Here is a 27,512-nt window from a genome sequence, read left to right as displayed (position 1 = left end):
TGTAATAGATGTGTTTTGATTACAATAAAGTGAAGTCTTCTTTTTGGGGGTCATGGCTGAATTGTAGTTGTGATAAGTTTTATCGCTTTTTAGAGGAAATGGATCTGTTCTGTTTTGATGAATTTATAATGATTTGGGGGGCTTTTGATAATACATCTTTAATAAAGACAAGGTAGCTCTGTCACCATCCATGTAGTGAATTTCATTCTTTAATAAGGATAAAATTTGATGAATCAAAGTGACTCACTGAGTTGTGTTTAAGTTCATGAGTGATTCTGGATTGAAGTATACCGTAGGTATTATGGGGTGTTTAGTGCTGATATTGCCACACAATATGCAGGCATGTAGCTACTGTCTTTTAAAGCTTATGAACAGAATTTCTGTGGTGTTTAAGTTATGGCAGACCTTACTCAAAGGCTGGTGTTTGAGTCCACAGCTCAGCTTGGTGAGAGTCTCGTTTAATGGTGGTGGGATAGTGAATATAGTTTATCAAATTCTGAGTTAGAGAGTCAAGCTTTGCATCGAATAAAGCTTGTAATAGCAACACAGCCACAGTAGTGATTAGATTTCAGGGCTAAAATAATTATTCTCCTTTGCCCATAAAGATTTCACTATCTTTAAACTCCTGTTGAAGAAAAAAAATCTATGTCAAAGAGTTAATTGAAATTATTTATTCCATCTTAAAAGTACTCCCTGTTCAAACACTGAGTGTTTTTAACTTGGCTTCCTTATCATTCAGCCATTGATAGGTAATGTACATGACGCTCTTGTTTTCTTTGCTCCAGAATGCAACTCAGCTGTCACCTGATGGTCCCTTACCACAGCTTCCTTTACCATATATTAACAGCTCAGCAACTCGTGTTTTCTTTGGGCATGATCGACGACCAGCAGAAGGTTAGAAAATGATATGTAAACAGTTTCAAGTCCCTTTTTTAAGGAACCAAAATACGTGCAAGAGTTGGTGCCATTTAAAAAAACTCTGTCGTTATGGAAAACTAAAATGACTGGGTAACTTAAAAATATTTTAAAAGAAAAGCTTGAGCTTAGTATCTACTTGCTGGATGTTTTCAGACTTACTGTGTAAATATGAAATCTGTGTATGTGGTTGTGCTGACTGCCACTGTTTTTCATACCTGGAAAGCTTCAATGCAAGTTTGTAATGAACTTCATGAAAGGGGTTATTATTGCTGGAGCAAATACTGGACACTAGTGGCAATGCTAGAAATTAGCTTACAGTTAACTTCCTCTTGGATGAAATGTTTGAAACACTCTGATTCCTGAGTGTAAAGAAGGCTGAATGGAAATTCTTATATAAACCAGGGCTATACTGCAGGGTTGTAGTCTGTTATAGAATAAAAATGATCTGTAGCCTGAGTATACCATGTAGCATGCTAAAATCTTGGAATGCCATGCTATCCAAATTGAACTATACTCAAATTATTCTCAGTGTTGTGTTCCATGTGTGTATTTCAAAATGTCTTGCAATTCACTCTTCTAAATCAATTGTAGCATAAAAATACTAGTGACCTAGAACTTAAAGTATCTTAAGAATAGTTACCAAACTGCCAGTGCAGCCCTCTGATGCAGTTGTTGCACGTTGCTGTTCTCGCTTTCTAAGACTGCCTCTCTCTCTCCAGGTGAAAAGCAGGCAGCCACGCATGTAAGCCTGGATCAGGAGTATGACTCGGAATCCTCACAACAGTGGAGGGAACTCGAGGAGCAGGTTGTGTCTGTGATAAATAAAGGAACAATACCTTCAAACTTTCAACCAACACAGTTCTGTTTAAATCGCTACTCAGATAACTCCAAATTTCCACTTGCTGTGATAGAAGGTAAAGTTAAGATTTTTACACTTCAGAAATAAACTGAGTTAGATAAATTTGTATAATATTTCCCCTTATTATAGATTTGAACTGACATTCTTGTGCAAGTTGTTTGTACATAAATACTCTGAGATAGGTGAGCCTTCAGACTGTGATGGGGAAAGCCTGTTGTCATTATTTTCTTGCACTTTTTTAATAGAACCAATAACTGTAGAAGTGTCCTTCCGAAACCCTCTGAAAGTTCCACTGCTTTTGACTGACCTTTCATTGCTGTGGAAGTTTCAACCTAAAGAGTTCGGTGCAAAGCATGATGGTGAAACAAAAGAGCAGGTAAGGAAAGCTTCATCCTTTTCCACCCCAAACAGCTGCAGGCATGGAAAGAAAAAGACAAGAAAAGAAGCAGCTACAGAAATTCTTTTCATTTTCAAAATTCCGTAGTATGAAGACATTTAAGTATAAACATTAAACGTGAAGGTTTAAGTGTAAACTAAGAAAAAAGACAAGAAAAAAAGTAGCTACTGAAATTCTTTTTTCATTTTAGCTAGATTTCCCTGGATCTGTAGGGTACAAAGCAGCCAAGTTAACAAACAAATTGTAACGTGTATCGTAAAGCTGAATGCAAAACAAAACACTTCCAAGATTTCATTGTATGTGTGCTACATCTATTTTGAGTCACACTAGACTTAACCTGCAAATATGAGTGTCAATAGGTAGATTATCAAATACTCTTTTCTATTTGAGCTACTGTACATTTGAGTACATAGTGAAATGTGTGTTCTGAGAAATGGTGCTCGTATAACATAGGAACATCCTGGTATCTTGATTAGAAGAAAAATTAAAATTTATTGTATTAAAAATTAATGTTTTGAATACTTTAGATGAGCTATTGTACTACCGTTTAACTTAATGCTTCAATTAATGCTGCCGAAAGCTCTAATGGACTGTTCTCACATGTATGTTTTAAAGGTTTTAGTATGTTCTACTATGAACATACTAAAACTATGAATATTACAGGAAATTCATAAATAATTTGTTTCCCTGGCCAAAACATTTGGAACACAGTGATCTCTAAAGGTGCTGCAAGTATTTACCAGAGTTATAAACATGGTTCCACATAGTTTAAGTCTCAAGGCTTACCCTACACTTTCCGTTTTGTCCTGATCTGAACTGCTACTTTAATGGTGTGATGAATACTTCTGTGAACATCAGTGAAACTGACTGGGAATGGTTCCAATTTATAGTCCTAAATTTTAAATTTCTCTAAAGTAAATGTTTACTGAGCTCTCAAGCTGCTTTTTTAATTCATAAATGCTTAGAAGCTGGGCATGCAGCACTTTCTTGTCCTAACTGTTTGGAAATTTGTATGATTTTTTTTCCCTTGAACACTTTAGGAAGGGTATTGGAAATATTATTTATGCCACTTTTTCTGCTTGGGAGTAATAGTATCTAAAGAGCTGTTTCTTCTTTTCAGGGTACGTGTGATGAAGATATGGTAGGAACTGAAGCAATAGCAGAATTTTTAATTAATAGTGAGGAGACAAAAGTGGTAAGTACTATACTTTGTTTTAAAAATAGTTTTTTCAGTGTTGAACTTTAGTGTGCATTTCAAACTTGTTATGATTTGAACTTAATGCTAAACTAACAGAATACATGACTGAATCAGAGGTTCCAGTACCTCATATATCTTATCACTGTGCTTAAATGTGACAGGACCAGAGGCAGTGGGCACAAGAGGGTCCACCTGAACATCAGGAAACACTTATTTATAACTTTATTTATAACACTTACTTATTTTGGAAACGTGATGGCGTTTGAGCACTTGGCACAGGCTGTCCAGAGAGTTTGTGGAGTATCCATCTTTGGAGATGTTAAGAGCCCTTTGGATGTGGTCCTGGGCAGCTGGCTCTAAATGGCCCTGCTTGAGCAGGCAAGTTGGGCACGATGACCTCCAGAAGTCTATGAAGTTCATTCCAGCTTCAATCATTCTGTGATCCTGCTCCTGTTAATCACAGTAGAAGTTAGCTTTAAGGATTTTTTCCTAACATAATGAACATTTCTCAGCTGTGAACTGGTTTGGTAAATTCTGTGTATATGAAATGTTGAATCTAGTAAATTATCTGTATTTACTGTTGCAGTTACATCTGACACACCTATAAAGTAAATGTAGCTGTGAGTGTGTTTAGCAATTGGACATTTAAATGTAATAGTACTTCTTTCTAGTAGCAACAACAACAAAAATTTAACATATCTCCACAGGCAAGACTAAAGCTCTTTCCCCATCAAACAGGGGAGCTACATATTCTGGGAGTCGTTTATAATCTTGGCACTGTTCAAGGTGCTGTGTCATTAGATGGGATAGATCCTTCTATTGGATTACAGACAGGTAAGTGTATTATTATCTTAAATTGTGTGTTTCTGGAAGGAGGAGACATGGCTTCTGCAGAGTAGAACTAAATTCTAGTGTTTGACTACCATGATGCAAGGCCTTCCATCAGGTAGGGACATAGAAATAAGAGAACTGAAACAGGAAAAGAAAAAATTGGCTCTTTTAGGAATCCCATGAAGCATGGGATCCATGGAAGCATGCCAGATCCATACTTTATTGCTTCTTTTAAATCTGTTGAAATTTTGAAACCTGTAAAAAATCAAAATGTAAATATTCCATCTATGCCATGATGAATCTATAAGAACTCTCATTGACTCTCTTGCCATTCATTTTTCTTCTGCATCCTTTTGCTTTGTTAACTTTCAACTTTTGTCTAAATGTTGCACTGAAGTTCTTTTTATAGATTCCCAAATTTAAATTTGGCTGATACAGTTTTTTTAGCATCTTGAATTTCCTTTACATTAATCTATAAATGGACAATTAATTGCATGCTACTTGATCTGTTTTGTTGAATCATTCATCTGAAACTGTCTCTCACATGGAGACTTTAGTTGTTGGATGAAATGGAGATTAAAACATGTGAAAGTGTCTGAAAGAAATAGAAGCTTGTTTATCTAGAGGCTGGAAACCTTTTGAATAAAAACGATTTGGAGAGTGGTCGCTGTCTTTAAAGGAAATAATCCTTTAAGTGACTTTTCCAGCCTGGCAAAAACTGGGAAAGGAAATGAATGCATCAACTTCATGCACTGTCTGCCACTTCCCTTCCAGTTGTAGTCAAACTATTGAAGGGCAGAGTAAGTCCACAGCAGTGGATAACTGGCTGTTGGAACTTGAACTAGCCATGTGTTATGTGACTGTAAGCTTTGAACAGTTCTTTGTTAGTGAGGCTGCTTAACCAATGAACACTGCATGTGCCCAGTTACAAAAATCAAAATGACTTTTGAGATTGGATTGGGAGCTTTGGATCATTTCTTAGAGGCAAAGTTAGGAATTAAAAAACACAACTAAACAAAAGTTTTAAAAATTTTTTTTCAGGAAAGTTTGTTTCCAATGGGTTATCTGTACGAGGACGACAAGATTTAGAAATCCAAGGACCTCGACTTAATAACACAAAAGAGGAAAAAACCTCGATTAAATATGGACCTGATCGACGTTTAGATCCCATTATTACGGAAGAAATGCCTTTGTTGGAGGTGTGTAGCTACTTCCTGTTGGCAGTTTTGAGAAAATAGCTGAATGCAGTTTGTAAATGTAATTCTAACAATGAAGGCTTGGATTTTGTTAATGCCTAAATCTTTCCAGGTAATTTGTGATCAGTGACAAACTTGCATGGGTTTTTTCCAGTTGAAACTTGAAGCCTCAAAATTAGTATCCTTTTGAAGCTGCTGTATTCCCTTTAGAATTTTAGTTGGCAACAGCTTTGGTAGCCAGATTTTAAGGTGAACAGGGAACAGGCAAAGAAGCTTTTTTCAGTTTGCTTGCCATTCATCTAGAGTAGTTATTCCTGCTGGTTAATTAAAACATAGTGCTTTTCTCTTCTAGGGTTATTAAAATGGTCTTGCTAAGTGGTTAACAACAGGCCCCTATAGAGTGGGATAGATCAGCTAGAAGGGACTGCAGTGATCATCCAGTCCAGCTGCCTCACCCAGTTACAATATGTTAATGGCTTTGTCCAGATGCCTCTTGAACAGTGACAGGCTTGGGGCATCGACCTCCTCTCTAGGAAGCCTATTCCACTGTTTGACCACCCTTAATGTCCAGTCTAAACCTCCCCTGGAGCAGCTTTGAGCCATTGCCATGTGTTCGATCACTAGATTTCAGGACAAAGAGATCTGCACCTCCTTCTTCACCTCCCCTCAGGAAGCTCTAGGCAGCAGTATAGTTTGTGTTAATGATTGTTTTCTTGAGCATTCCCAACTTAGCTCAGTGTTGAGGTTTTAATTTTTCCTTTTCTCTCCCATATAGGTGTTCTTTATAAATTTTCCTACTGGGCTTCTCTGTGGAGAAATCAGAAAAGCATACGTAGAATTTGTGAATGTAAGCAAGTGTCCTCTTACTGCACTGAAGGTCGTGTCCAAGCATCCAGAATTTTTCACTTTTGGTGGGAATACTGCTGTTCTAACACCACTAAGTCCTTCAGCCTCTGAGAACTGTAGTGCTTACAAGACTGTTGTGACAGATCCTACCTCTGTGCGAACAGCACTGCTGTCTTCAGCTTCTTCTGCAGACTTTGGGATTGGCACGGGAGGTTCACCTGAAGTAATACAGGTTCCGCTTCCTGATGCTGTTCTTCTTCCTGGGGCTTCAGTGCAGCTGCCAATGTGGTTACGGGGACCAGACGAAGAAGGTGTTCATGAAATTAACTTCTTGTTTTACTATGAAAGTATTAAAAAACACTCAAAAATGTGGTAAGTTTTTCTAATCTACCTTTTCTGTCATACTTATTAGATACATTATAAACATTGTAATGGTAGAAGTAAATATTACTGAATTTCTCTCAATCACTGTGATGATGTGAAAATGGCCTGTTATCTGCTATTCTTAAGCAATATTTTTCTACTATATGATCTAATTTCCATATGAAATAGTATAGCCTTCACTGCTTTTATTGAAGTAGTAAATATTAAATTATTAAATAATTTAATAAAAGGAGGGCTAATGGAATTCTGTTAATACAAACTTAGTTCATATTTATTCCTCTGGAACCACATCTTTCTGAGGCATAGGGTGAAAAATCGTAACCTAATTTCTTTCTACATTTTATAAAACAAAATCTTGTCTACCTTGAATAAAAGATTTTGCTCTTAGTTAAAATTTGGTTAGTAATTGTATTGTGATGAAATTTCTTCTCTTTGGAGGGGTTAAATACCAAGTTTGACTTGCACGCTTTGTATAGTTTCTTTTTGGACCATCTTGAGGGAGTGCTCAGGCAAGTTTGACACAAAAAGCTAAAAAAGCCCCAAGAAATTCATTCACCACTTCCTGTGGGCAGGCAGGTTTTCAGGAAAGGAGGGCTCCATCATGTGTAATGATTACTTGGGAAGATGTGTCATCAGGCCCTGCTTTTTCCTTCTCCCTAGTTTTATTGCTGAGCATGACACCGTATGGAATATCCCTTTGGTCAGCTTGGGGGCAGTTGTCCCAGTGTGTCCGGTCCCACCCTTTTGTGCAACCCCAGCCTGCTTGCTGGTGGGGTGGGGTGAGGAGCAGAAAAGGCCTTGATCCTGCGCTCGCCCTGCTCAGCAATAACAAAAACATTCCTGTGTAAATACTATTTCTAGCACAAATCCAAAACATGGCTACTTACCAGCTACTGTGAAGAAAATTGACTGTCCCAGCCTAAACCCTGACGCTTGATGTCTGTACCAGGGTTACTTCAGATAAGCTCTAGTAAGATGGACTGAATATCTCCTTGTGGCTGAAGCTTGTTTTCCAGGCTAGTTCTGAGAGAAAAACAAAGTTCATGTACCGTGAGACTGGTTTGCAGTGTAAACCAAAGCAGAGTAAGTTGAAGAAGGTTGAGAGTGGATCAGTAGCATATTCTCAAAACTGAAGTCATGCAAATGCACTGTTGATTCAGATTTTTCCATAGCTTCTGAAATACCGAAGTTAGCATTTCATTTGGCTCTAAGCTAGTCTGCAGGAATAGGGAACTTGTCCCCCTACAACTCATAGCATTCAGAAACGGAGGTGTTTGAGAGATGGAAGAGGGTTGTTTGAGAAATGTACTTACTTCCTATGGTATGTAACTTTTATGGGGAACTTAAGGGAGCTGCTCTGGTTTAGCAGTGCTCTTTGTTGACTGAGCATAACTTTTAAGTGTTCAAAAAATGGTGTAATTTGTGCCACTTGAAAGCTATACGGGCATCCGTATATCTGAATATTAACTGCAAAACTTTAAAGTTTCTTCTCCAGTTGTGACATTGTGAAGTAGAGTTTAGGAAGCCACTGATTTTTTTCCCTCCCAGAAACAAGTGTTGCATGATGTTTCAACATATTTAGTAGGTAATGCATATCAAACTGTAACATGCTTCTAAAATGTTTCCAAGTGGAAGCTACAGTAACTAAAAGCTTCCGCATGGGAAAACCTCATGTGTTTTGATGGTGTCTAAGAATGGAATAGTACTTATCTTTAGAAAAACAGGAAGATAACTTTCACAAAGGGTCTGCTGTCCCCTGGAAAAAGGCAGGGTAGCGGTGGTTTGGTTCTCTTTTTTTTTAATTATCTTTCCAGGTGAATTTATTGAATGCGGTGGTATCCTAGTGCTTTTTAGTAAATATTTATGGCAAGAGATGAGATTAACTAGTGGTCTTGCTATGGTTTATTTACTCAAAAACTATTTTCCAAGGCATTTCGTGTAATTAAATAGCTTAATGATATCTGTGTGCCAGAATGTGTCTGTTTGCTTTCACTGCCAGTTGTCTTCCATCTGAAATAGTTCTGATGTATTTTTCCTCACAGCAACACGTGAACCTTTTTCTCCAATGTTTCACAATGGCTAAGAGACTGTGTGTTTAAAGAGCACCTACCCATGCAGCAAGATGGTTAAAAATAAAGTAGTTTTGATAGGGCATCTTCAGTGAAAAGCCTATCTTTGGTGGTTGAAACAAATAAATTGTCTAATGGTCCTAATACTGACAAACATAAAAGCTAAATTTCTTGATGTCATGGTCTGGACAGTCCTGGTTGTTAAAAATGTTGTCTTTTTTTTTCTTTTTTTTCTTTTCTTTTCTCCCCCTTCCTCCCTTTCCTAGTCATAGAGTATTAAGGCACACTGCAGTTATTTGTACCAGCCGGTCTCTGCACATTCGGGCTACTGTCTGCAGAAGTAATGCACTTGGGGATGAAGAAGGCAGAGGGGACAACATGTTGCTGTTTGTGGATGTAGAAAATATCAATACTGTAAGTTCTTATTTTTAATAATAATAATACTGTCCTGAGGCTCAGCAGATGTGAGTCACCACTGGAACCAACACTCAAGTAAAAGGTTTTTCTACAGTAACTTTGCAAACACTAAATAAACCTTGCATATTTGTTCATTCCAATTGCTGTTGGAAAGAGTATTAATGTTAAGTTATACCTCAACTCTCTGGAAGTCTCCTATACTAATCATATTGCAAGACTATAGTTCAGAGTGTTTTTAGGAAGATTTATTCCAAATTGATGAATGTTCTTGATCACAACTTCAAAGATTGTCTCATTCAGAACTACCTGTGTCCTCTGCAACCTTTCAGTGAAAACACTAGTAGAATTAGTGGTAATGTCAAAGTCAAAATTTAAGCTCCAATTTGAAAGAAGTTTCTGTGTTTACATTTATCACCAAGCTATAAAGACATTTTTGCTAATATAATCCAAATACAGATATGTCTGTTGTGATCTTTTGAATTACTAAAGCAGATGAAAATACTCAGTTTTTCATACCATGCTAATTTAAATTTACTTATTTTTTTGGTAAAGCTGCTCCCATTTTTTCAGTCACAAAGCAAGGTAACTGAATTGTCTGTTCATAGAATTCATAGACACTTAGTTGGTAATGGAACTGCTGAGCTGATTTGTCATTTTCTTTTAAAGGTGTGTACATTTTGGTTTTTTTCTTCATTTACTGAATATTGTCCACTCCTTTAGGGAGGGAGGAATGCTTTTATAAAGGACTTACCAAGTTAACCATATGAGGCTTAGTTTTCCACTACTACCTCACTCTTTACAAGAAAGGAAGCCAACTCCAAAAGCAACTTTTTATTGTGTCTGTATGTAAACCCAAAATAAATAGATCTTGAGTTTCTAGGATTTATGACATAACAATGCTCCTGAAGTAATCCTAGAAACTTAAGTAGCTTTGTGGACAGTGTTCTGCATTGGAGTTAAAAAGCCTTGTTTTTGTTAAAGTTGTTGTTAATCTAAAATACTAGCTTGTGGATCTTTTTCTGAGGGATCCTTATTTCCTCTTTGTGTGGCTTTGTTTACTGGAATTGGAAGTTGCTGTGATCTGGGACTGTTGCTTTACTTTACAGTGGGTCTTCAATCTCTCCTTGACTCTTAAGTATTGTGTGTTATGAATGGTGTGAATAATGAGTTAAATTAAGATTCTAACAGTGCCACCTTGCTGTGAACACTTGCTGTGCAATGTAGCACATCACATCACAATTGTGATTGGTTTTCTTTGACATAACTTTTGTCTCTTCCTTAGAGTGAGACGGGTGTTAAGGAATTTCATATAGTGCAAGTTTCAAGCAATAGCAAGCACTGGAAGCTTCAAAAATCTGTTAACATCTCTGGAGACAAAGGTGTGTATTTTTATGACCAAAATGATGGCAAGTCTAGCTTCTGCCTGATAAAAACAGTTTAAAGAATCTTACAAGGAGCTGAATTTGGCTTTCAGAATAATTAATGCCCAAAAACTTGGTCCATTTCAAACATACTAAAGCCCTTCTTTTGTCTGTGTTTCAAGAAACATATATTTACAGTTAACTTTTTCAGACTTAATTAATTTTAAAAACAAGCTTAATTTACAGCTACATTATTTCTGTGATGTAGTGAAATCTATGTCTGGGGTGGCTGATAACTTTCCTCACAAGGAATACGGTTGTGTTGTGTTGTGTGCAGTTGCTATGCCTGATTAACTGTGCTTGTTGTGTGTCATCAGTGTGTTTCCTATTTGTAAATGTTCAAGACTGACTTTTGTCTAAGGGATCCTGATTATGCTGAGGGTGGAAAACAAATCTTGCCTCCTTTTTTTTCAGATACTAAACTCGCTAGCAGAGAGAGAGCAAAGTTATGTTTTAAAGCAGTGAGATGCAAAAACTCAGAAGGTAGGTTCTTTCCTGAATGTAGTAACTTTTTGAGACAAATACTCTTTTGGATACTGTGTGCTGAAGTTGTGACTTCTCATGATGCTAAAATGGTGCTTTCTCTTTTTATCCCTTAGAAAATTACACATTTGCAGATATTGCCTTTGGAAATGAGCAGGTAGGTGAATAGGTACAACTGCATATTTTGTCTTGTGCAAGGTGTCCCTCATGTGAAAGGACAAAGAGGTGGTAAGGTAACCTAGGCTAGCATATAGTCAGGAATATTAGGATCCCAGCTCCACAGTTAAACTACTTTGGGATCACATTGCAATGCTAGCTTTTTTTCCTAATGCCTTTCCTCCTTTTCAGCTCTTTGGAGTAGTTACTTTTAAATATATCCCAGCCCTCTAGTTTTCTGGTAGAGGTCTGCAGATATCAGATTCTTTTTCGTAATTACACTTGTACTAAGACAGGTTAAAAATTCTAATTACAGCTTACTTGAAAAACTGGAAAACTAATGGATGTTGGTCCCAGAATTTCAAAACTACTACAGGGGGTTGCAGTCAGTTCAAGAAATCTGTTTGATTTTTCTAGAAGTTTAGGATTTTAGACTACCACACTCTTCTAATACTTCTAAACATACAGGTATTGAATAATCCTTTCAGCAAATGATCTTTGTACAGCAAATACTTTTCCAAAACCTGAGGAAAGTAGGCTACTTGCATTAGGTGAGAAATCTGCATAGTGGATTTAGTCAGCTGAATGTCAGGTTGTTTATTTTATGCTGAGCATACATCTTTCCTGTATGTATTCAGCTTTTAAAAGCCAAAGAAAACCTATTCACTACCATTTCATTTCATAAGCATATAAACTGAAGTTAGGTGTAAAAATTTGAGGTAGATGGTCCTTTGCATTTTTAGAGTTGGAATTTGAGCTGCAGGAACTTTACCTTTCCTTGAGAACAATTTATTACAGTGGGGAGATGGGGAGGGGTCCTCCCTTCTGAGAAGTTGCTCCAAAAGCAGATTGTCTCCCTACCAGTGTTCTGCTAGTGCAATAATTAGCAGCTCTGCAACAGCATATTCTGGAAAAGCTAGCATTTTTGAAAGTGAGGGATTGGGAAGCTAAAGTTGCTTGCTTATCCTGTTGTCTCCAACAGGACACAGTATCATTGCTGTTGCTCTTAAAAACCAGTCTCCTTACCAGGCTTTTGGTGTTGGAGGAGCTTGGCACACATGATGACAAACAGCACAGTACTTCTGTTTGTGCCACGTATCTATGGGGATGTGCTGTGCAGTCTGTATCTGTGCTATTTGCTAGCAAAGTGTATGTTCCTAACTTAGATAAATAATTCTAGTTAAGCTGAGGAAAATATTAATAAGCAAAAATGATTTTCGTATTACTTAGTTGGATGCTTCAGCTCTCTCTAAGAGACTTGATATATCACAGTAGGCTGCTTTGTGATAATAATCAGAGCTCCTATTTCCAAGTCTGTATTTGTAGTTCTAAACTAGCAAGTTGTAGCTCTTGTTTTCCCTATATTACCTTTGACAGCCCTTTAGATAGGGGTGATCTCTAACAGGCCAAGCATGGAAACCAAGGTGTCTGGCATCCTGTAGCTTTACAAAGGGAAGCAAAGCAGGATAATGGAACTGAAATGCTACAGTGATGAGCTCTGTTAGAGCAACTTGTGTCAGCTCGCATCCTGTTCTGAACACTTTGTTCCTTTTTTTCTCTTGTAGATAGTAAGTTCAGCCAGTCCTTGTGGAGACTTCTTTTTCCAAAGCTTATCCTCTGAATTTAAAAAAACACATGTGCAATCTCATACTCATGCATCTCAAAGGGCAGTGAAACAATCGTTTGATGAAACAGTCAGGTTGATACAAAGATGCAGTGAAGTGGATTTGAACATTGTGGTATTGTGGAAGGTATGTATGGTTGTGGCCTTTGTGGTAATTTGGACATGAAACATTACAGCTAGAAAACAGTTTAATGTGGCATCCTGAACTTTCGGGCATATGCACATGAAATACAAATTTTTTTTTTTTGGGAACAATCAAATGAACTATAATGATGCAAGAAGCAAAGATAGTTTTAGTATCTATTACTGTAATAAGTGTCCTTAAATGGTTTTACGTTAACTCTGGATGCACCCAGTTCTTGTAAGTTCTCTTTTAAAAAAGAAAATTATGAAATCTTAAACTAAGAGGTTTGTTAATGCTCTTATAGAACTTTGAGTGACCCAGTCTGCTTTGAAGAAAAGGGCCTCATTTACCAGGATGCAGATATTATGAAGTGGAAATTGGCATAAATATGTCATGCTAGCCTCTAAGTTTCGATAAGTACAGCATGTTCCACTTCAGTTAGGGGGCAGTCAGCAATTCTATATTATGAATCTTATGATAGTTTCTGGTCTGCAGATGTCTTTGTATTATATTCTGTAGGCATATGTTGTGGAAGACAGCAAGCAGCTTATTTTGGAGGGCCAGCATCATGTTGCCCTTAACACAATTGGGAAGGAGGCCTTTTCATTTCCTCAGAAGCAGGTAATCTACTGTGAAGTTTTCTTTTACAATTGCTTCTTTCTCTAAATGGACTTAATAAATTCTCTAGTATATAAGTGGAAGCTTTTGTATAATCTTAACATCAGATACATGTTATTACTAAATAATTCAGGCTGACTGACTCCAGCTTTGCTTAGTCTTCTGTATTGAACTAGCCAGGCTCAGTTGAAACATGAGAAAAGCAATATGCAAGTAAGTATATTGATGAGCAGTTGTTTGCAGTGAACTGTTCTGTGGTATTTCAGTTAGAACTAGAAACTTGTTAATGATGCTAAAGGTAATGATTATTTCATAACAAAGTTAATAGTAAGATGGTGAAGTTTATAGTTGTTTTGCTTGATGAAAGAAAACAGCATCTGTAAGAAACTGGTGGCTGTCTTCTGGTACATGAATTGGTAACAACTATGGAAGTTACAGCTAAGATTCTGTGAAAACATCTATACTAAATTCAGTTTAGTGTGCAGAATAAGAGGAATCTTGTGCTTGTTTAGAGTTCTGCTGAGCAGCACATTGCTGTTCCTTCTTGTTTTGGTGCCATTCTTACATTTTTACCAATATTGCAAACATAATATATAGCTTTTAGCGAGCTCTTAAAGTTGCAGGAAAGAATACTATGTATTAATTTTGTCAAGAAAACAATACAGGACAAATGTCTTCCTATAAATACCATGATATAATGCAAGTAGTGAATTACTCTGAACCTGTGCATTTTGGCTTTGGTTCGTAAGCCTTTAAGTGTTTGTACATTGCTAAGATAATTTTTTCCATTTAGTTCTTTGTGCTGTGAAATAAATGGGAATTTGCACACATGGGCTCTAGCTATGCTGAGCAGTGCAAGAGGCTGTATTAGTCTAATAACAACTGCCCCCTGATTTTCCTGTCTTAGTGTGTATGTAGAAGAGTAGATCACACTGTAGACATCTAAGGTTAGGAGAGAAAATACTGTGAACTTCTGATCTTACTAAGTTCTGTATCTCACAAATGGATAGGAAGAGAAAATAGAAATGAATCGCATCTGCATCCTAAAATAAATCACTGAATATGGTGCGGATAGAAATTTGCATTTCTTGTTGACTGGAATTCTATTTATTTACACCATGTGCAATTTCAAACCAAAGAAATTAATCCTTCCACCAGCAACAAGGAGGATCCATATGTACCCTCAATTTTTTTCAAGGACTATATGCTACTATATTAGCATTCTCTGTCTAAAATCTGTTTCTCATCAGGTTTTGTTGCAACTGTCTTCATATAGATTCTATATTGATTATTGTATTCACTTTCTTCAGCATGAGGAACACACTTCCTTTGAAGCATTCTGTACCTTAGTTGGAAGCAAAAAAGTATCTGCATTGTCGTGCAGTTGAAATCTGGTGTAAGAGTAATTGGTGGTTGGGGTTTTTTTCAACAAACATGTAAATTATGTATCCTCATGATAACCAAAGCCCAGAGTTAGCATAGATTTTAAGAACCTGTAATCTCAGGACTTCTAAGAATTGAGAAGTTTCATATGCTCATGTACTACTTTTTTTTTTAATTGGGTCTTAATACTGTGAGGAGAGCAGATAAACTGCTCTGAGGTAGGAGGTGAGGTGTGATAATTGATTTGAGACTTTGCAGCAGTTTACTTTATTCAGTCCACGTTTCAGAGTTAAAAGAATCGCTAAAATAGAATTAAATTAGACTAGATAGAGAAAATAATATATTTATTCTCTTAAGAATTGCATGTTGTCTTTGAATTATCTTGCTTTTGCATTCAAATAACACAAGCAATGAAAAGCTGGGAGAGGAGTGGTGGTAGAAAATCCCAACCCCAAACTTCTGATTTAATATTTTCAGTATATAGTGTTATCTTTTAAGTCTGTATTTATTCTCTTAAGTCATGAACAGGGTTGGAAACTCTACTCTAGACTGTTCCTGATTTGCCTTGTGCTGACAGTATTGCAGTTGGTTGTTTTCTGAGGACTCGACAGCAGAGGGAGATGGAGGTGCATGCTTTCTACCAACACGTCTGGGTTACCAGTTCATAAATGATACAGGGCTGCTCTGATATGGGGAAAAAAAAATGAATTGCAGATTCTGAACAGGGTGTCACCAAGGATGCAAGAGTTCACTCTGCATTTATGCTGAGTTTTATTTGTTACTCCTCTACAGTGACTTCCTTCTTGACTTCTTTTCCTTAATGCCGTTGTATCCAGCAAAGCAATTTTTGTGTCTGGCAGACACAGACAGCTATCCCCAACCCAAGAACAGTCTCACAGTAGACATGGAGGAAACATGAACAAAGTTTCTCTCTGCCCCCCCCCCCCTTTATTTCTTTTAGTCCTGTGAGAAATGACTCAAATCTTAGCCAATTAATCAAATAACCCTGTTGAACACATTGAGATCGCTTACTTTATATTTTAGTTAAATTCTCTGTACTGGTCGGTTTCTGCTGCATTGTCAGTTACAGTTACAGTCAGATTAACTCTTTACCAGCTTCTAAAGGTGTACTTTGGATTTACAGAAGCTTCTATTACTGTTCAGGGAAACAAAGCTTCAGTAAAGCATTGTAGTGAAGAACAGGAGGTTGATATTCTTTAGCACTCTTATGTTTAAATGGTTCCAGCAGTTGCTGGTAGATTGGTAGTTGGGTGAACTGATAAAAAGTCATCCTAATTATGTGTGTAAGGTATTAGACTGCTGACTGAGCCACTGTGATGGGTGGTTACTTCTGCTTGGTTCCTTGTGGGACATCTAATGCACAGCAGGGAGGTGGAACAGGCAACAGGGTGCAATTATTCCTGTATCGCAGTAGCATAACTTGCTGTAGTATTTGATAAAATCAAGATAAAACCTCTGGTTACAGTGGGGCTTGGGGAAAGGCTAAAATGTTTTTCTGGGTAAAATTTCTATGTGAACCCACATATTAAAAGCGTGAGTAATAGGAAAATTCTATACAAGATCTTTGATGCTCAAATGCATGTGCTCCCTTTTCTTCCCACGTTTGTTCAAAACAGAAATAGGAATACTAACCTTTTTTCATTCCAACCACTACACTAACTGTGGCTTTAAAGCTGGTTTTCTGTCACTGAATACAAATGTTTCTTATTGTTGTTTACAGTAGAGGTTTTTTTGTATAACAAAATAGCACTACTTTTGAGCATAGGCTACTGAACACAGTAGGCCTACCAGGAGAGGTGATGAACTACTTACACCTTTATGTTCTAGAGGTTTGGAGTCATAACATGTAGTATGCTGAAGGAACACTTACAAAATATTGACTTCATCAATGCATTTATTTGTTTCATATAGAAATCTCTTTGGATATTACAGAAAACATTTGTCATCTTATCCTTCCTTTCATATTTGTATTTTTGAAAAAAATGTCCTTTGGCTAAATGTAGGGGAAAAATGCTAAATATAGTTTGTTGCCTTGAATCAGAAGGTGCCACATGTTAATAGTTGTGTTAATAGTCACAGACAATATTATATGAAGAAAACATCACATAAGGTGTTAGTAAAGTGAATCGCTTCAAATAGATCTATTTCAGGCCAAGTAATAAAAACCTCACTTAAATAATCAGCTGAGTATTTGTAAATCATGGCTGATTTTTTTGGACTATGATAGTGCTGTAGGTTTTGTTTCTTTTCTGAAATGTTCTTTCTGGAACTAGGTAGTTTTAACTGAAGGTCACCTTAAGATTGCACCTGAAATACAGCTATTCTGTCTATTCTTCTTGACCTCTCTACCTTAAATTAGTGAAAGGACAAAAACTTGAAATGCATTAAACATCCAGTCACAGTCAGGGCTCTTGATTAATATTATTTCTTATTGCTCTCTCCCCTGTTTTTCTAATCTGGTGAATTCAATCCAAAAGATTCCAAAGGAAAAGTGCAGTGTAATATGGTGGGATGGAAGTAATAGTGTGGTACCTAGGGCATTTGCCACACTTCTGGTTTGCCAAGATTTCACACCAATGGAAGGTGAAAAGCAGCCTAGAGGTTTGTCATTTGAATGTTGGCATATTGGGAGTAGCATCCATCCTGTTCAGGTGTGCTTCATGACTGCACTTGATGTTCTTCTTGGGTGCACACTTTGTCCTGTGGATTAGACCAGCACTAGCATAAAGTAAAATCCATAAAATGTGAAAAGGATGGATGCAGGCTTTCTGGCAGTATTTCACTTCAGAGAGGATAATTTTTGGTAACTCTGCTTCTTAAAATACATGCAGCTAGTGAGTCAGCAACAGTTTGGTTGGAAGCAGGAATTCTTGAAATGTAGAAGAGGGTAGGGTTTAAGTAACTGTTTTTCCTAACTATTACTGGAAGTGACATCTTTTGCTACTTCAGGATTTTTTTTACAGAATACATGGGAGGAGATGCTTGAATAAAACAGAGATTATTGGAATATATTTAAGACTTTCCTTAAACGACCTCAGTAGGGAAAAAGCAAAGTTCTTAAGGGTAAATCAACATAAAGAGCTGAAATAAACGTTTTTCACTCTGTTGTATCAATTAATGTAGCAGATACAGTACCAGTTTGGGAGGACTGGCTTATATTATTGTCATGAATTAAATATTCCAAATAGTTGCAACATTTGATCTGCTGCTTTACTCATTATGGACTTCAGAGATGATGGTATCTGTTTTCAAATGTATTATTCTTGGTGTCAGTAAAGTACTATTCCTGGAGTTGTCATTTCTGTAGTTGAGAGCTAGCGTGAGTATAGATGAGTCACATGTTGAAGAAAGCAACTTAAAACTGTGGTTTTAAAATGGAAGTTCTCAGGTCTAAAATGGGAAAGGGAGAAAAGCACATCACTTTGATGTCTCACTCTTATTCTACTGCTTTCATATATTCTGCTTTTACTTCTGCTTAGCTTCATTCAGGAGTTTGCTGTTTAGGTTTTCCTCCATGCTGTGCATATTGGTTCCTCCTATTTGCCTGAGCATGTCAGTAATTCTCTTGGCTATGTGTGACTCGCAGTTTATGGCGCAAATATGCTGATTTTCCATACCACTTGGAAATCAAATTGCGGTGCTTACCTTCTTCTGGTGTGCTTAAGAGCACATTGACCCAGCCTTCAAGATTATTGTTTAGGAAACTGAAAACTTTAGGTTGTGTAATATTAGGTATAAAAATCTTTTAAAGTGACTGTATGTGAAGATACCATCACTTCTGTCCATCTGATGGAAAGGAAGAACTTTTCAATTTGAAAATGCATTCGGAGATATTAAAGAATGTATTATGGGTAGATCTGTCTATTACATCTATTAAAAGATGCTTTGAATGGTTTAAATGTTGCCTTTTCAACTTTTAGCTAAGTATAATTGCAGGAGAGATTTGAAACCTGTGTAACCATTTCAGAAGTGTATATAGGGATGATCTGTAGCTATTTCAAAGTAGCAAAATATCATACTATAAAGGTTGGGACTTTTTTGTAACACAAATAAGTGAAGATGTTGAGATTATTCTACTGGAAACAGCAATCTTGTGTTTGAGTATTTGTTTGAAGCTGGCCTTTGTAAATGGCTTTGGGCAACAGGAAGCTTTCTAAAAATGGAAAACAACTTTCCAAGCACCAGTTGTGCAGTTTGTAGCTCTTGGAACCTAACTGAGGGAGCACTGTCATTCTGGTGCTACTGCCTGTTGTGTATTTTTAGTCAAAACCCAAAAAGCTTTAAAATGCAGGTATAAAATGTAAAACAATGACAAAAACACACCCCCCCTCTTCCAATCCCTTACAAAGTCTCTTCCAGTCAAGTCTCTCTACCAGTTTGTATGGATGAGACACTCAAATTACACCATAACTGTTTTTTTTTTAAAGGTACAATCCTAACCATTGATGTGGCTTTCTTGTATGCAGTTTATGCTGGCTACTGGAGCCTGTGACGCTTCTGGCGGCTTTGCAAAGAACCACACTGGGTCAGCAAGCAGATTTTAGGCGTCAGAATTTATCTTTTTTCCTTTTAAAAGGCAATCCTCCACTTGGGCTGATAATCTAGGAGTTCAGCAACAAAATATCACCTGTTTAGTTCTTGATTTGTCTTTTGCTTTGTTTCTAAGTATAAGGCTGTTACTGCTTGGTGTATATTCTTGAAGGGAGGCTACAGGTGCCAAGTAGAATATGGGCTTTTGGTTTGGGTTTTTTTAAGCCTTGATCCAATATCACAAGCTCCAGAGTAGGGCAGAAGTTTAATGCATCCTTAAACTAAGCATTTATTAGCTATCTCTAGGTAGCTTTCTGTTCTGTATGCACATATTGGCTACCATTTTGAAGTGCTTAATTCTTTCCTGAACCATTCGTTAGATAAGAGAATCATGGGCTAAATGTCATATCTTAGCCTTTGTTCTAGGTACGCAGTCACAAAAAGCCTAGAGTTTGAGCAGCTGAACTTGGAGAGACAGACATCTTTTCTGACTCTGACACCCAGAGGCTGGCTGGAATTAAGATTTAGCTCTGCTGGTAAATGATTAATTTTGCTGCTTTCCAGTCCTTCAACAGAGGTGTAATATTAGAACTAAAGGTTCTGCAGTCTGCACTTTCACCAGTAAATGTTCCTGCTGCATTTCATGATGTTCTTGTCTACTTGTAGAGGTAAATATTCGTATTTGTCTTTTGTAGGGTTTTAAAAAAATACTCGTGAATTCTGATTGGGAGGACTTGGAACAGGTAATTGACTCTAGGGCAAACTACAGTGTGTAGGATATTGCTGTGTGGTTGAAGGCAGCCTTGAAAATTGGTTGGACTATTATTTGAGGGGAGAGAATAATTTAAATGAAAGTCTGTAATAATCTGTGCTGTGTTTCATGCTGTCAGTTTGCACTGTTAGGGTAAGATAGAAACACCAAATTCATTCAACACTTAAAATATATTTTATTGTTACTGTGGAATATCTCTTTTTCTTCTCAAATTACTTTTTGAGGAAACTACATTTCCTTTTGAAGGAAAGACTTGCAAGCCTGTTAAAACATTTGGTGTCTTCCTGGTATTATCAGCACAGTGACTAAGGTGTTCATACATGTTTCTGAATGCCCAGTGTGTTTGATTTTTAAGTCAGGTTTCATTGCCTGTAGTGTTTCTTTTCAACTTAGAAGGTACAATCTATCACCTTTTAATGAAAAGTATTAACTTTATTACACTGTAGCAACTTACTGGTGGCTTTTTAAAAATCTTTTTTCATGTTTTTAGTAGGCAGTCACATTTACTGCTGCAATTTCTTTTTTTCTTTTGAAGATGAATTTTCTGCAGAATAGGTTCATAAGTAAATACTAAAGAACAGCCCCTGCCTGAATAAATCCTGTCACAAACCAGATTAGATGATGTTGGACAGAAATGCTGCACCAAATGCAGGCTGGCTGCAGCTTTCTGTATCACTTAATTTCTTCTGCTACAGAAACTCATTCCATCCAAAGGGTTAGGGGGAATCCCAAGTAGTGTGTCAGTGCTTGTCTTGGGCTTTCAGCTGGGGACAAAGGTAACTTTCATATTTGCAAGTGCTTGTTAAGCAATTTCAAAGATACTCTGTTATTAAATCCTTCTGTCAGTGTTAACATGTTCCTATAAATTTCTGTTTGCTTTACTTTGGATCTGTTCTGGGAAACTTGTGCATTGACTTTGCTGTTTTGAACTTCCTAGGGCAGGTGATGAATTTTTTTGTTGTTATGTACAGCTGCTGAACAGGGAACAGAGTAAATGCTCTCCCTTTTCCCTAGAAGCCAAGCCCAAGCACTAGCAAACCACTGCAACAATAGTGTGCTTTTGTGAAGCTTGCACAGATAGTGTTTTCACAAGCAACTGTGAAATCTGTCTCAAAATAAGGTGGTAGATAAATTGTGTCAGTTCCTCATCCAACATGCTTAAATACAAACCACGTTGGAAAAAAATGTGAGCTTCATGATGCTGCAGACTTGTTTCCCTTATGAGCTCTAGTTCATAATGGAAAACTGTAACTGGATTTCTTGTACCTTATGTTACTGTTTTGAATGTTATTCTGAATTTCTTTCAGGAGCTACCAGAAACAGTTCTCTTAAAGTTTTTTCGACCAGAAAACACACCAGTACCTGCAAGACCAACACCAGAGCAGCTTTCTAATCTTATTAAGACAAGTCTTCATTATCCAGAGTCTTTCAATCATTCTTTTCATCAAAAAAGGTTAGTGGAACATTACCTTTAGAAACTTTAGAAATATTGTTAATTGGGCATAAATCCTTTTGAGAGATGCTATGTGGTTTATGATATAAAAGTCTGGTATGCAAGTGTGAAATCTTGTTCAATTTTTAAACTCACTGCTTCAGAATTTTACAGGTGAAATGAAAGTTTCATGTAAAAAAAAAAAAAAAACAGGCTGTAATAACATAGCTCACAGTTGTAACATTAACAAGTAACTTTATCAAACTTACTGAAAAAAAAATAGTCTGCTCCCTTTGTGTTTATTTTTGTTGTCAGAGTATACACTGTGATTTCTTTGAGAAGCCAGACAGAAAGAAAGATGTACTTTTAGGTCAAAGGAACTGTTATGTCTACAGCATCTCACTTGCCAAGATTAGCTGCACGTGGTTCTGACTTATGTCAGAAGGAAAGATGGTAACAGTTCAGATCACTGGGGCTTGTCTCCTGGAAGAATATCAGAATTAACCTCTGTTAAAAAGTCTGCTGCTAGAGTGAATTAGCTGGAGCCTGTAAAATCCACGAGTCTTTCAAAATTGGAATGATATGAACAAAGCCCCCTGGCTTAAGTTCTGAACATTAAATGAGTTGTACTTGAAACACGAAGATACCTATTTAGGCTTGAGTTGTTTTATCTGAAAACTCTCCTGTGTTACAGTTTTTTATAGCAGGTTAATGTAAGTTGTCAAAAGAAAGGGATTTGTTGCTAAAATCTAACATCTAAATGTTTTATAAGGTGCTATATATTAATTACAGTGATAAAGCATGCATTATCCCTGTAAGACATTCACCTCTTACTGGGTATAGTTGCTAATTGTTCTTTTCTTACAATTCAAGTTTAGGATATTTAAACTGTTAAGCAATGGCAAGGAATTCCAGTGACACAAATCACTTACTGAATACACACAGCTGTTTCAGCTGCAGTAGTTTGTGTTCCTGCCTGTCAGTATCTTGGGGTCTTTCTTGCTGCAGCATTATTTATAGAAACAATAATAGTAATTGTGAACAAAAAGTACCAATTAACTGTATTAGTTTTATTGGGGATAAAGGCCTACATTAAATCCAGATGTGCATATGCTGTCTGTTCTGTTTGGGCACTGCTCAGGCTATAAGTTAAGGCCCAATGCCAGCAACTCCTCTACAGGAGGCAGTGCAGAAGAAAAGTATCCCGTCAAAATGTGCCAACCAGAAATTCAGAAAGTAGCACACTGGACCATGTTTTTCCATTCTGAAATGTCTCTTGTCACACAAGCAGAGTTCCTGTAAACTGAGGTAGTAGTTGTGCTTTCGCTGTCCTTTCTCAGCTCGATGAAAGGAGATGGTAACTTCACTTGGCCCAAATGAGCCAATGCTGTTCACCTTAATTGCCAACTTTTATTACAAGTAGCTCTAGCCAGTGTAAGTGATTATGTTGCTGCTTACACTGTCTTGACTCTGGCATAATTGACAACTACATATAAATTCCATGTTACTGGAATTCATTTTAACTATTTAAGGGTATAATTAAGACTATCCAAAATAAGATTTTTTTTTTCCTTTAATACGGAACTGTTTCTCTTCGCAGCCTCTGTCTGGTACCTGTCACTCTCCTACTTTCCAATTGTTCCCAGGCTGTTGTGGATGTGATGATTGATTTGCGGCATAAACCAACAAGGTAGTGTGCAAATGTTAATCAAGCAATATTTAAGAACCCTTCCTAGCTTGGGGAGTCTCGTAATGTTTTAACTATATTGAATATCTAGAATAGGATTTTTTTAACAGTGGCTTCTTTGAAAGAATGGGGGTTGATAAAGGGGTTCATATAGTTAACTGTGAGTCTTCAGTCTCAACTTTGCTAAGATAGGGCCTTTAATTATGACTCTTGAATAGTTAAAACTCTGCAGATCTTTTCCAGAAAAAGGGAAGTGCTTTTCAACTGAAATAGGAGCTTCATCAACCTTTATTAAACATAAGTTGTTGGGTTTTCATTTTTAAAACAGAGTAATTTGTAGACAACAACTTCCTCCTGCAATTTGGCTAATTGTAAAATTTCGTAGAACCTTGGATATTTTTAAGACTTCCTCTAAGTTTAGCAGCTGATTCTTATAACTGCCTTTTTGCTTAGAACTTTGGTAGTATGTGTGAAAATGTAGCATTGAGGAAGTGTTTATGAATTGCTTCTAAAGATTTTACTGAAGATTTTTTGTGGGATAGAGAATTCAGTACCATGATATCTATACCATTGTAATTCTGCCACTTCAGTTAAAACAAGGCAACGTTAACTCATGGGTAAAGCAGGTGACAGCTCCCCTTCCTCCCCTTCTGCCCTCTTAGATATAATACTACCTGGTCTGTTTGCCACCAGGGAGGGGAGAAAGATTGTGAAGACACTGAGGGGGACTTAGTCATGGGGGAGCATGGGCTTCTTGCCAACAGTCCATGGAGGGCAAGTAAGATATTAAAAGCCCAGAGCCTAATAAACAGGCTCAGAAATGGAAGACAGAAAATATAAGTGTGGTTTACTTTGCAGGTACAATTAGGAAGCCATTCACTGATGGGTTGTTTTTTCACAAGATGGTCATGTTTTGTTACATTGTGAGATGTGTCTTCGGAAGGATGGTGTACTCATGTACCTTGAAACTACTTAAAAATAAAGAAAACCCCTACACACCCTCTCCTAATGTATTAGTGCAATGTCTCTAAAGCAGTGTATATCCATGTTGTCTATTCCTGTGTGACAGGCAGTCTAATTTAACTCTAGTTCATGGGATAAGCCTAAGAATGCCTTAAATAGGAATTCCTTAAACTCTGACAGTTCAGATCTTGTTACTACATCTAGTGTTAGTGTTACATGCCAGTTATATAGAAAGCTGAGAAAACACTGAATTCTTCATTATGTATATATGTGTAATTAATATCCTGTGTGTAGTGTACAGTACATTAGGAACCAAAGAAATGCTTTAAAGATTTGTAATGATTCATCTGAGTTAAGGGAGAGCCACTCTCAGGAGTTTTAAGTAAGTCAGAGAACATAAAAAATATTTGGTAAGACCCAGAGTTAAATTGAGCTGATGGATGGACATAAGCATCCCTAAATTTACCCAAGGGTATCCTACGTATCCTGAATCTGCAAATATTTTTGGGAACAGGTGTGTGTGGATATGGATGTAGTAGGAAAGAAGACAGACACATGTGATCCCCTCCCCCCCTTTTTTTTTTGAAGTTGCATTTAGTATCTTGATAAAATGTTAAGTGGCGTTCTGTCTGTAGCTATGATGGCAACTGTTAATCCTTGCAAAGTCTAGCTTTATCTTGCTAGATAAACCTAAAACTCTTAAAGATAAGGAGGGTGTGGAGAACAAAGACAGCAGTATGCATCTGGGAAAGACAGTGATTTAAGGGTAGTGATTGTAGGCAAGCAGTCAAAAAGACTCAGCAGCTTCCAAGACATCAAAGACAAATTGCAGTGGGCACTCATCCAAAGAGAGCAAGAAAAGTAATGCAAGTTCCCAGCTCCTGACTTCTGAAAAAAAGTTTTTTAGAAAGTATAAATCTTTGTAAGGGCCTGGTGAGGGATACACAGTGCATTCTGAAATCTTGAGAGAACTTGAAGTTGGAGGGAGTCCTGTGAATCGGTAATACATGCTTCAAGTGCAGAGAATTAACATTTTTATCTTTTTTTTTTTTTTTTCCAGCTCTGAAGCACTAGAAATACATGGATCTTTTACATGGCTTGGGCAAACACAGTACAAGCTTCAACTTAAAGGCCAGGAGGTCTATAGCTTGCAGCTCAAGGCTTGCTTCGTTCATACAGGTGTCTATAACCTTGGAACCCCCAGAGTATTTGCCAAGCTCGTGGACCAAGTTACTTTGTTTGAAACAAGTCAGCAGAACTCCATGCCTGCACTGATTATTATCAATAATATCTGACCACTTCCTGAAAAAAAAAAGGCACTAAAAGACAAAATAAATGGGATTCTTTTCTTAAATTGCTGGTTGACATTTTGCTGCAGTTTTTTTGAAATAGCACCTCAAACATCTAACTTGTTACTAAAGATCGTGTAGAAAAGAAAATAGCAAAATATTCAGATGACTTGTCAGTTTGTTTCTCGATGCAATGCACGTTGGACTGAAAATACGTTCATCCTTTTATAATGTATTCTCTGGTAATTAAGATACTCATAACATAAAACACTCTAACTCCAGGTCTGAACATACTTGTATGTCCAATGCCCTGTCAAAAATGCAGCTTGACTGCTGTTACAACTTCCAGCATGGTGTGTTTAATATTTGTGGCTGTATTAGGATATGGTTCAGGAAGAAAACCTCATTGGCTTTTTCCTGTCTGAAGCCATTAGTCATGGTAAATCCCAACCTTACTGTGAAGTTCAATAAGGTCTCTCAAATCCACTTCTGATTCTTAGTTCTTTGGTTTAAAATTTTGTTCTCATATTTATGGAAACTGGTGACTTTTCAAGGTTTACATAGAAGTCCACCTAGAGTGTTTAAAAAAATAATTTCTTGAACCAGTTTGAGTATTTTCTCATTCATCTCAAAACAGAATGCACTATTTCACAACCATGAGATTGTCATTTAAATTGTCACTTACTTTATTATGTAACTATAACAACTGATCTGTTTAAAAAAAATCTACTCAAGATTTTCAAGAAATGTATTATATTTATAACAAATGTACTGTAAATAGAATAAAGCATACATCATATTCACTGTATGGAGTGGTGGCCTTTTTGCTTCCTTTTGTATACAGCTGTAGCAATCCACAGGTGCTGCTGCTATCATAGGACACCATTGGTGTATGAAACAGTGCACCTACCTTCTGATGCATTTTATTCTTTCTAGGTAAGATTTCCAGTTTTACTTGTATTTGGTACTACTGTGTATGACTGTCTCCAGGACTTTAGACTTCCTGAAAGTCTTGGAACCCATTCACAGCACATGACCTTTCACAGTCAAACTTAATAGGACTGTGGATCATGTTGATAAATCAGTAGAATACTGAAATATTCTCTAAAATGAATATGTTGCTTCGGGGCTTGAGTTCTTTTCTGAGGTTGTATAGCTCAAAAGAATAATCTAAAAGATTCTCAGCATTGTAGCCTTAAGCTGTGTCATCATTGCTTTTTCTGTCTCACACCCATTTAGGGAAAGAGAAGGCATATTTGGTGCCACAATGTTCTCAGTCACAGTTGGTGTCTATTTTAAGACAGCCTGTCCAAAGCAGGTTATCAAGAGCATCATGCTTAGACACGGCAAATGAAAAGAAGAGAGACCCTGTAGAGGGAACTGGGCTTGTCTGATGGAGGCTGGAAATTGTACAAATGGCAATTCACAGTGAGATCTGGCCATGGAGCAGTGGCTGGCAGGTAAAAGGCAGGTGAAGATTTGAGAATCTCTGAATGACAGAGCAGTGAGATGAGATGATGCAGGACAAAGCAGCTCCTGGACTCTAGACCAAATGTGTGAGCTCTGACGCTCACCTGCACATCGCTGAGCAGTCTGTGATTGATCAGTCTGAGACCCAGCAAGAGCTCTGGGTGTTAGGGGGAGGAGGGTCCTTGGCAACCTGCATTTGTGGATTTCAAATATAACAGTGGAGCATTTCCTTTCTTGGAATTGCAGTAACAGTGGTTAGCTGGAGACAAGCTCTTGTCTCTCCTGGTGTGTCATGAGAAATTCTAAGTGTGTCTTTGGGAGTTCTAAAAAAGAAAATTTTACTATATGATTGCTTAGGAGAGGGGCTAGCATGGTGGTAGAGCTAAGCCTGCCTCCTTAGTGGATTCTCACATGGGAAACTCTG

At 37.2% G+C, this 27,512-nt stretch overlaps 1 protein-coding gene across 4 annotated transcripts in view; it reads left to right on the top strand.

Annotated features, from left to right (window-relative positions):
- Window positions 1-26,426, top strand: part of TRAPPC8 (trafficking protein particle complex subunit 8) — a 53,253-nt gene extending 26,827 nt beyond the window's left edge. For 2 of the 4 annotated variants that reach the window (XM_069004664.1, XM_069004666.1), the window contains 17 exons: window positions 786-894; window positions 1,638-1,832; window positions 2,023-2,153; window positions 3,295-3,369; window positions 4,080-4,206; window positions 5,245-5,402; window positions 6,175-6,617; window positions 8,965-9,112; window positions 10,398-10,494; window positions 10,951-11,019; window positions 11,136-11,176; window positions 12,741-12,926; window positions 13,443-13,544; window positions 20,171-20,218; window positions 21,555-21,700; window positions 23,280-23,369; window positions 25,390-26,426. In XM_069004664.1, the coding sequence (XP_068860765.1) occupies window positions 786-894; window positions 1,638-1,832; window positions 2,023-2,153; window positions 3,295-3,369; window positions 4,080-4,206; window positions 5,245-5,402; window positions 6,175-6,617; window positions 8,965-9,112; window positions 10,398-10,494; window positions 10,951-11,019; window positions 11,136-11,176; window positions 12,741-12,926; window positions 13,443-13,544; window positions 20,171-20,218; window positions 21,555-21,700; window positions 23,280-23,369; window positions 25,390-25,624 (2,400 nt within the window). In that variant the 3' untranslated portion in view covers window positions 25,625-26,426. The remainder of the gene's footprint in view (window positions 1-785; window positions 895-1,637; window positions 1,833-2,022; window positions 2,154-3,294; window positions 3,370-4,079; window positions 4,207-5,244; window positions 5,403-6,174; window positions 6,618-8,964; window positions 9,113-10,397; window positions 10,495-10,950; window positions 11,020-11,135; window positions 11,177-12,740; window positions 12,927-13,442; window positions 13,545-20,170; window positions 20,219-21,554; window positions 21,701-23,279; window positions 23,370-25,389) is intronic. The other 2 variants (XM_069004667.1, XM_069004665.1) reach the window with 1 other exon arrangement.
- The last annotated feature ends 1,086 nt before the right edge of the window (window positions 26,427-27,512 follow it).

The sequence above is a fragment of the Aphelocoma coerulescens genome, chromosome 2 (genome assembly GCF_041296385.1).
Source record: "Aphelocoma coerulescens isolate FSJ_1873_10779 chromosome 2, UR_Acoe_1.0, whole genome shotgun sequence".
Taxonomy (NCBI): Eukaryota; Metazoa; Chordata; class Aves; order Passeriformes; family Corvidae; genus Aphelocoma; species Aphelocoma coerulescens.
This window is presented reverse-complemented; position numbering and strand designations above follow the sequence as displayed.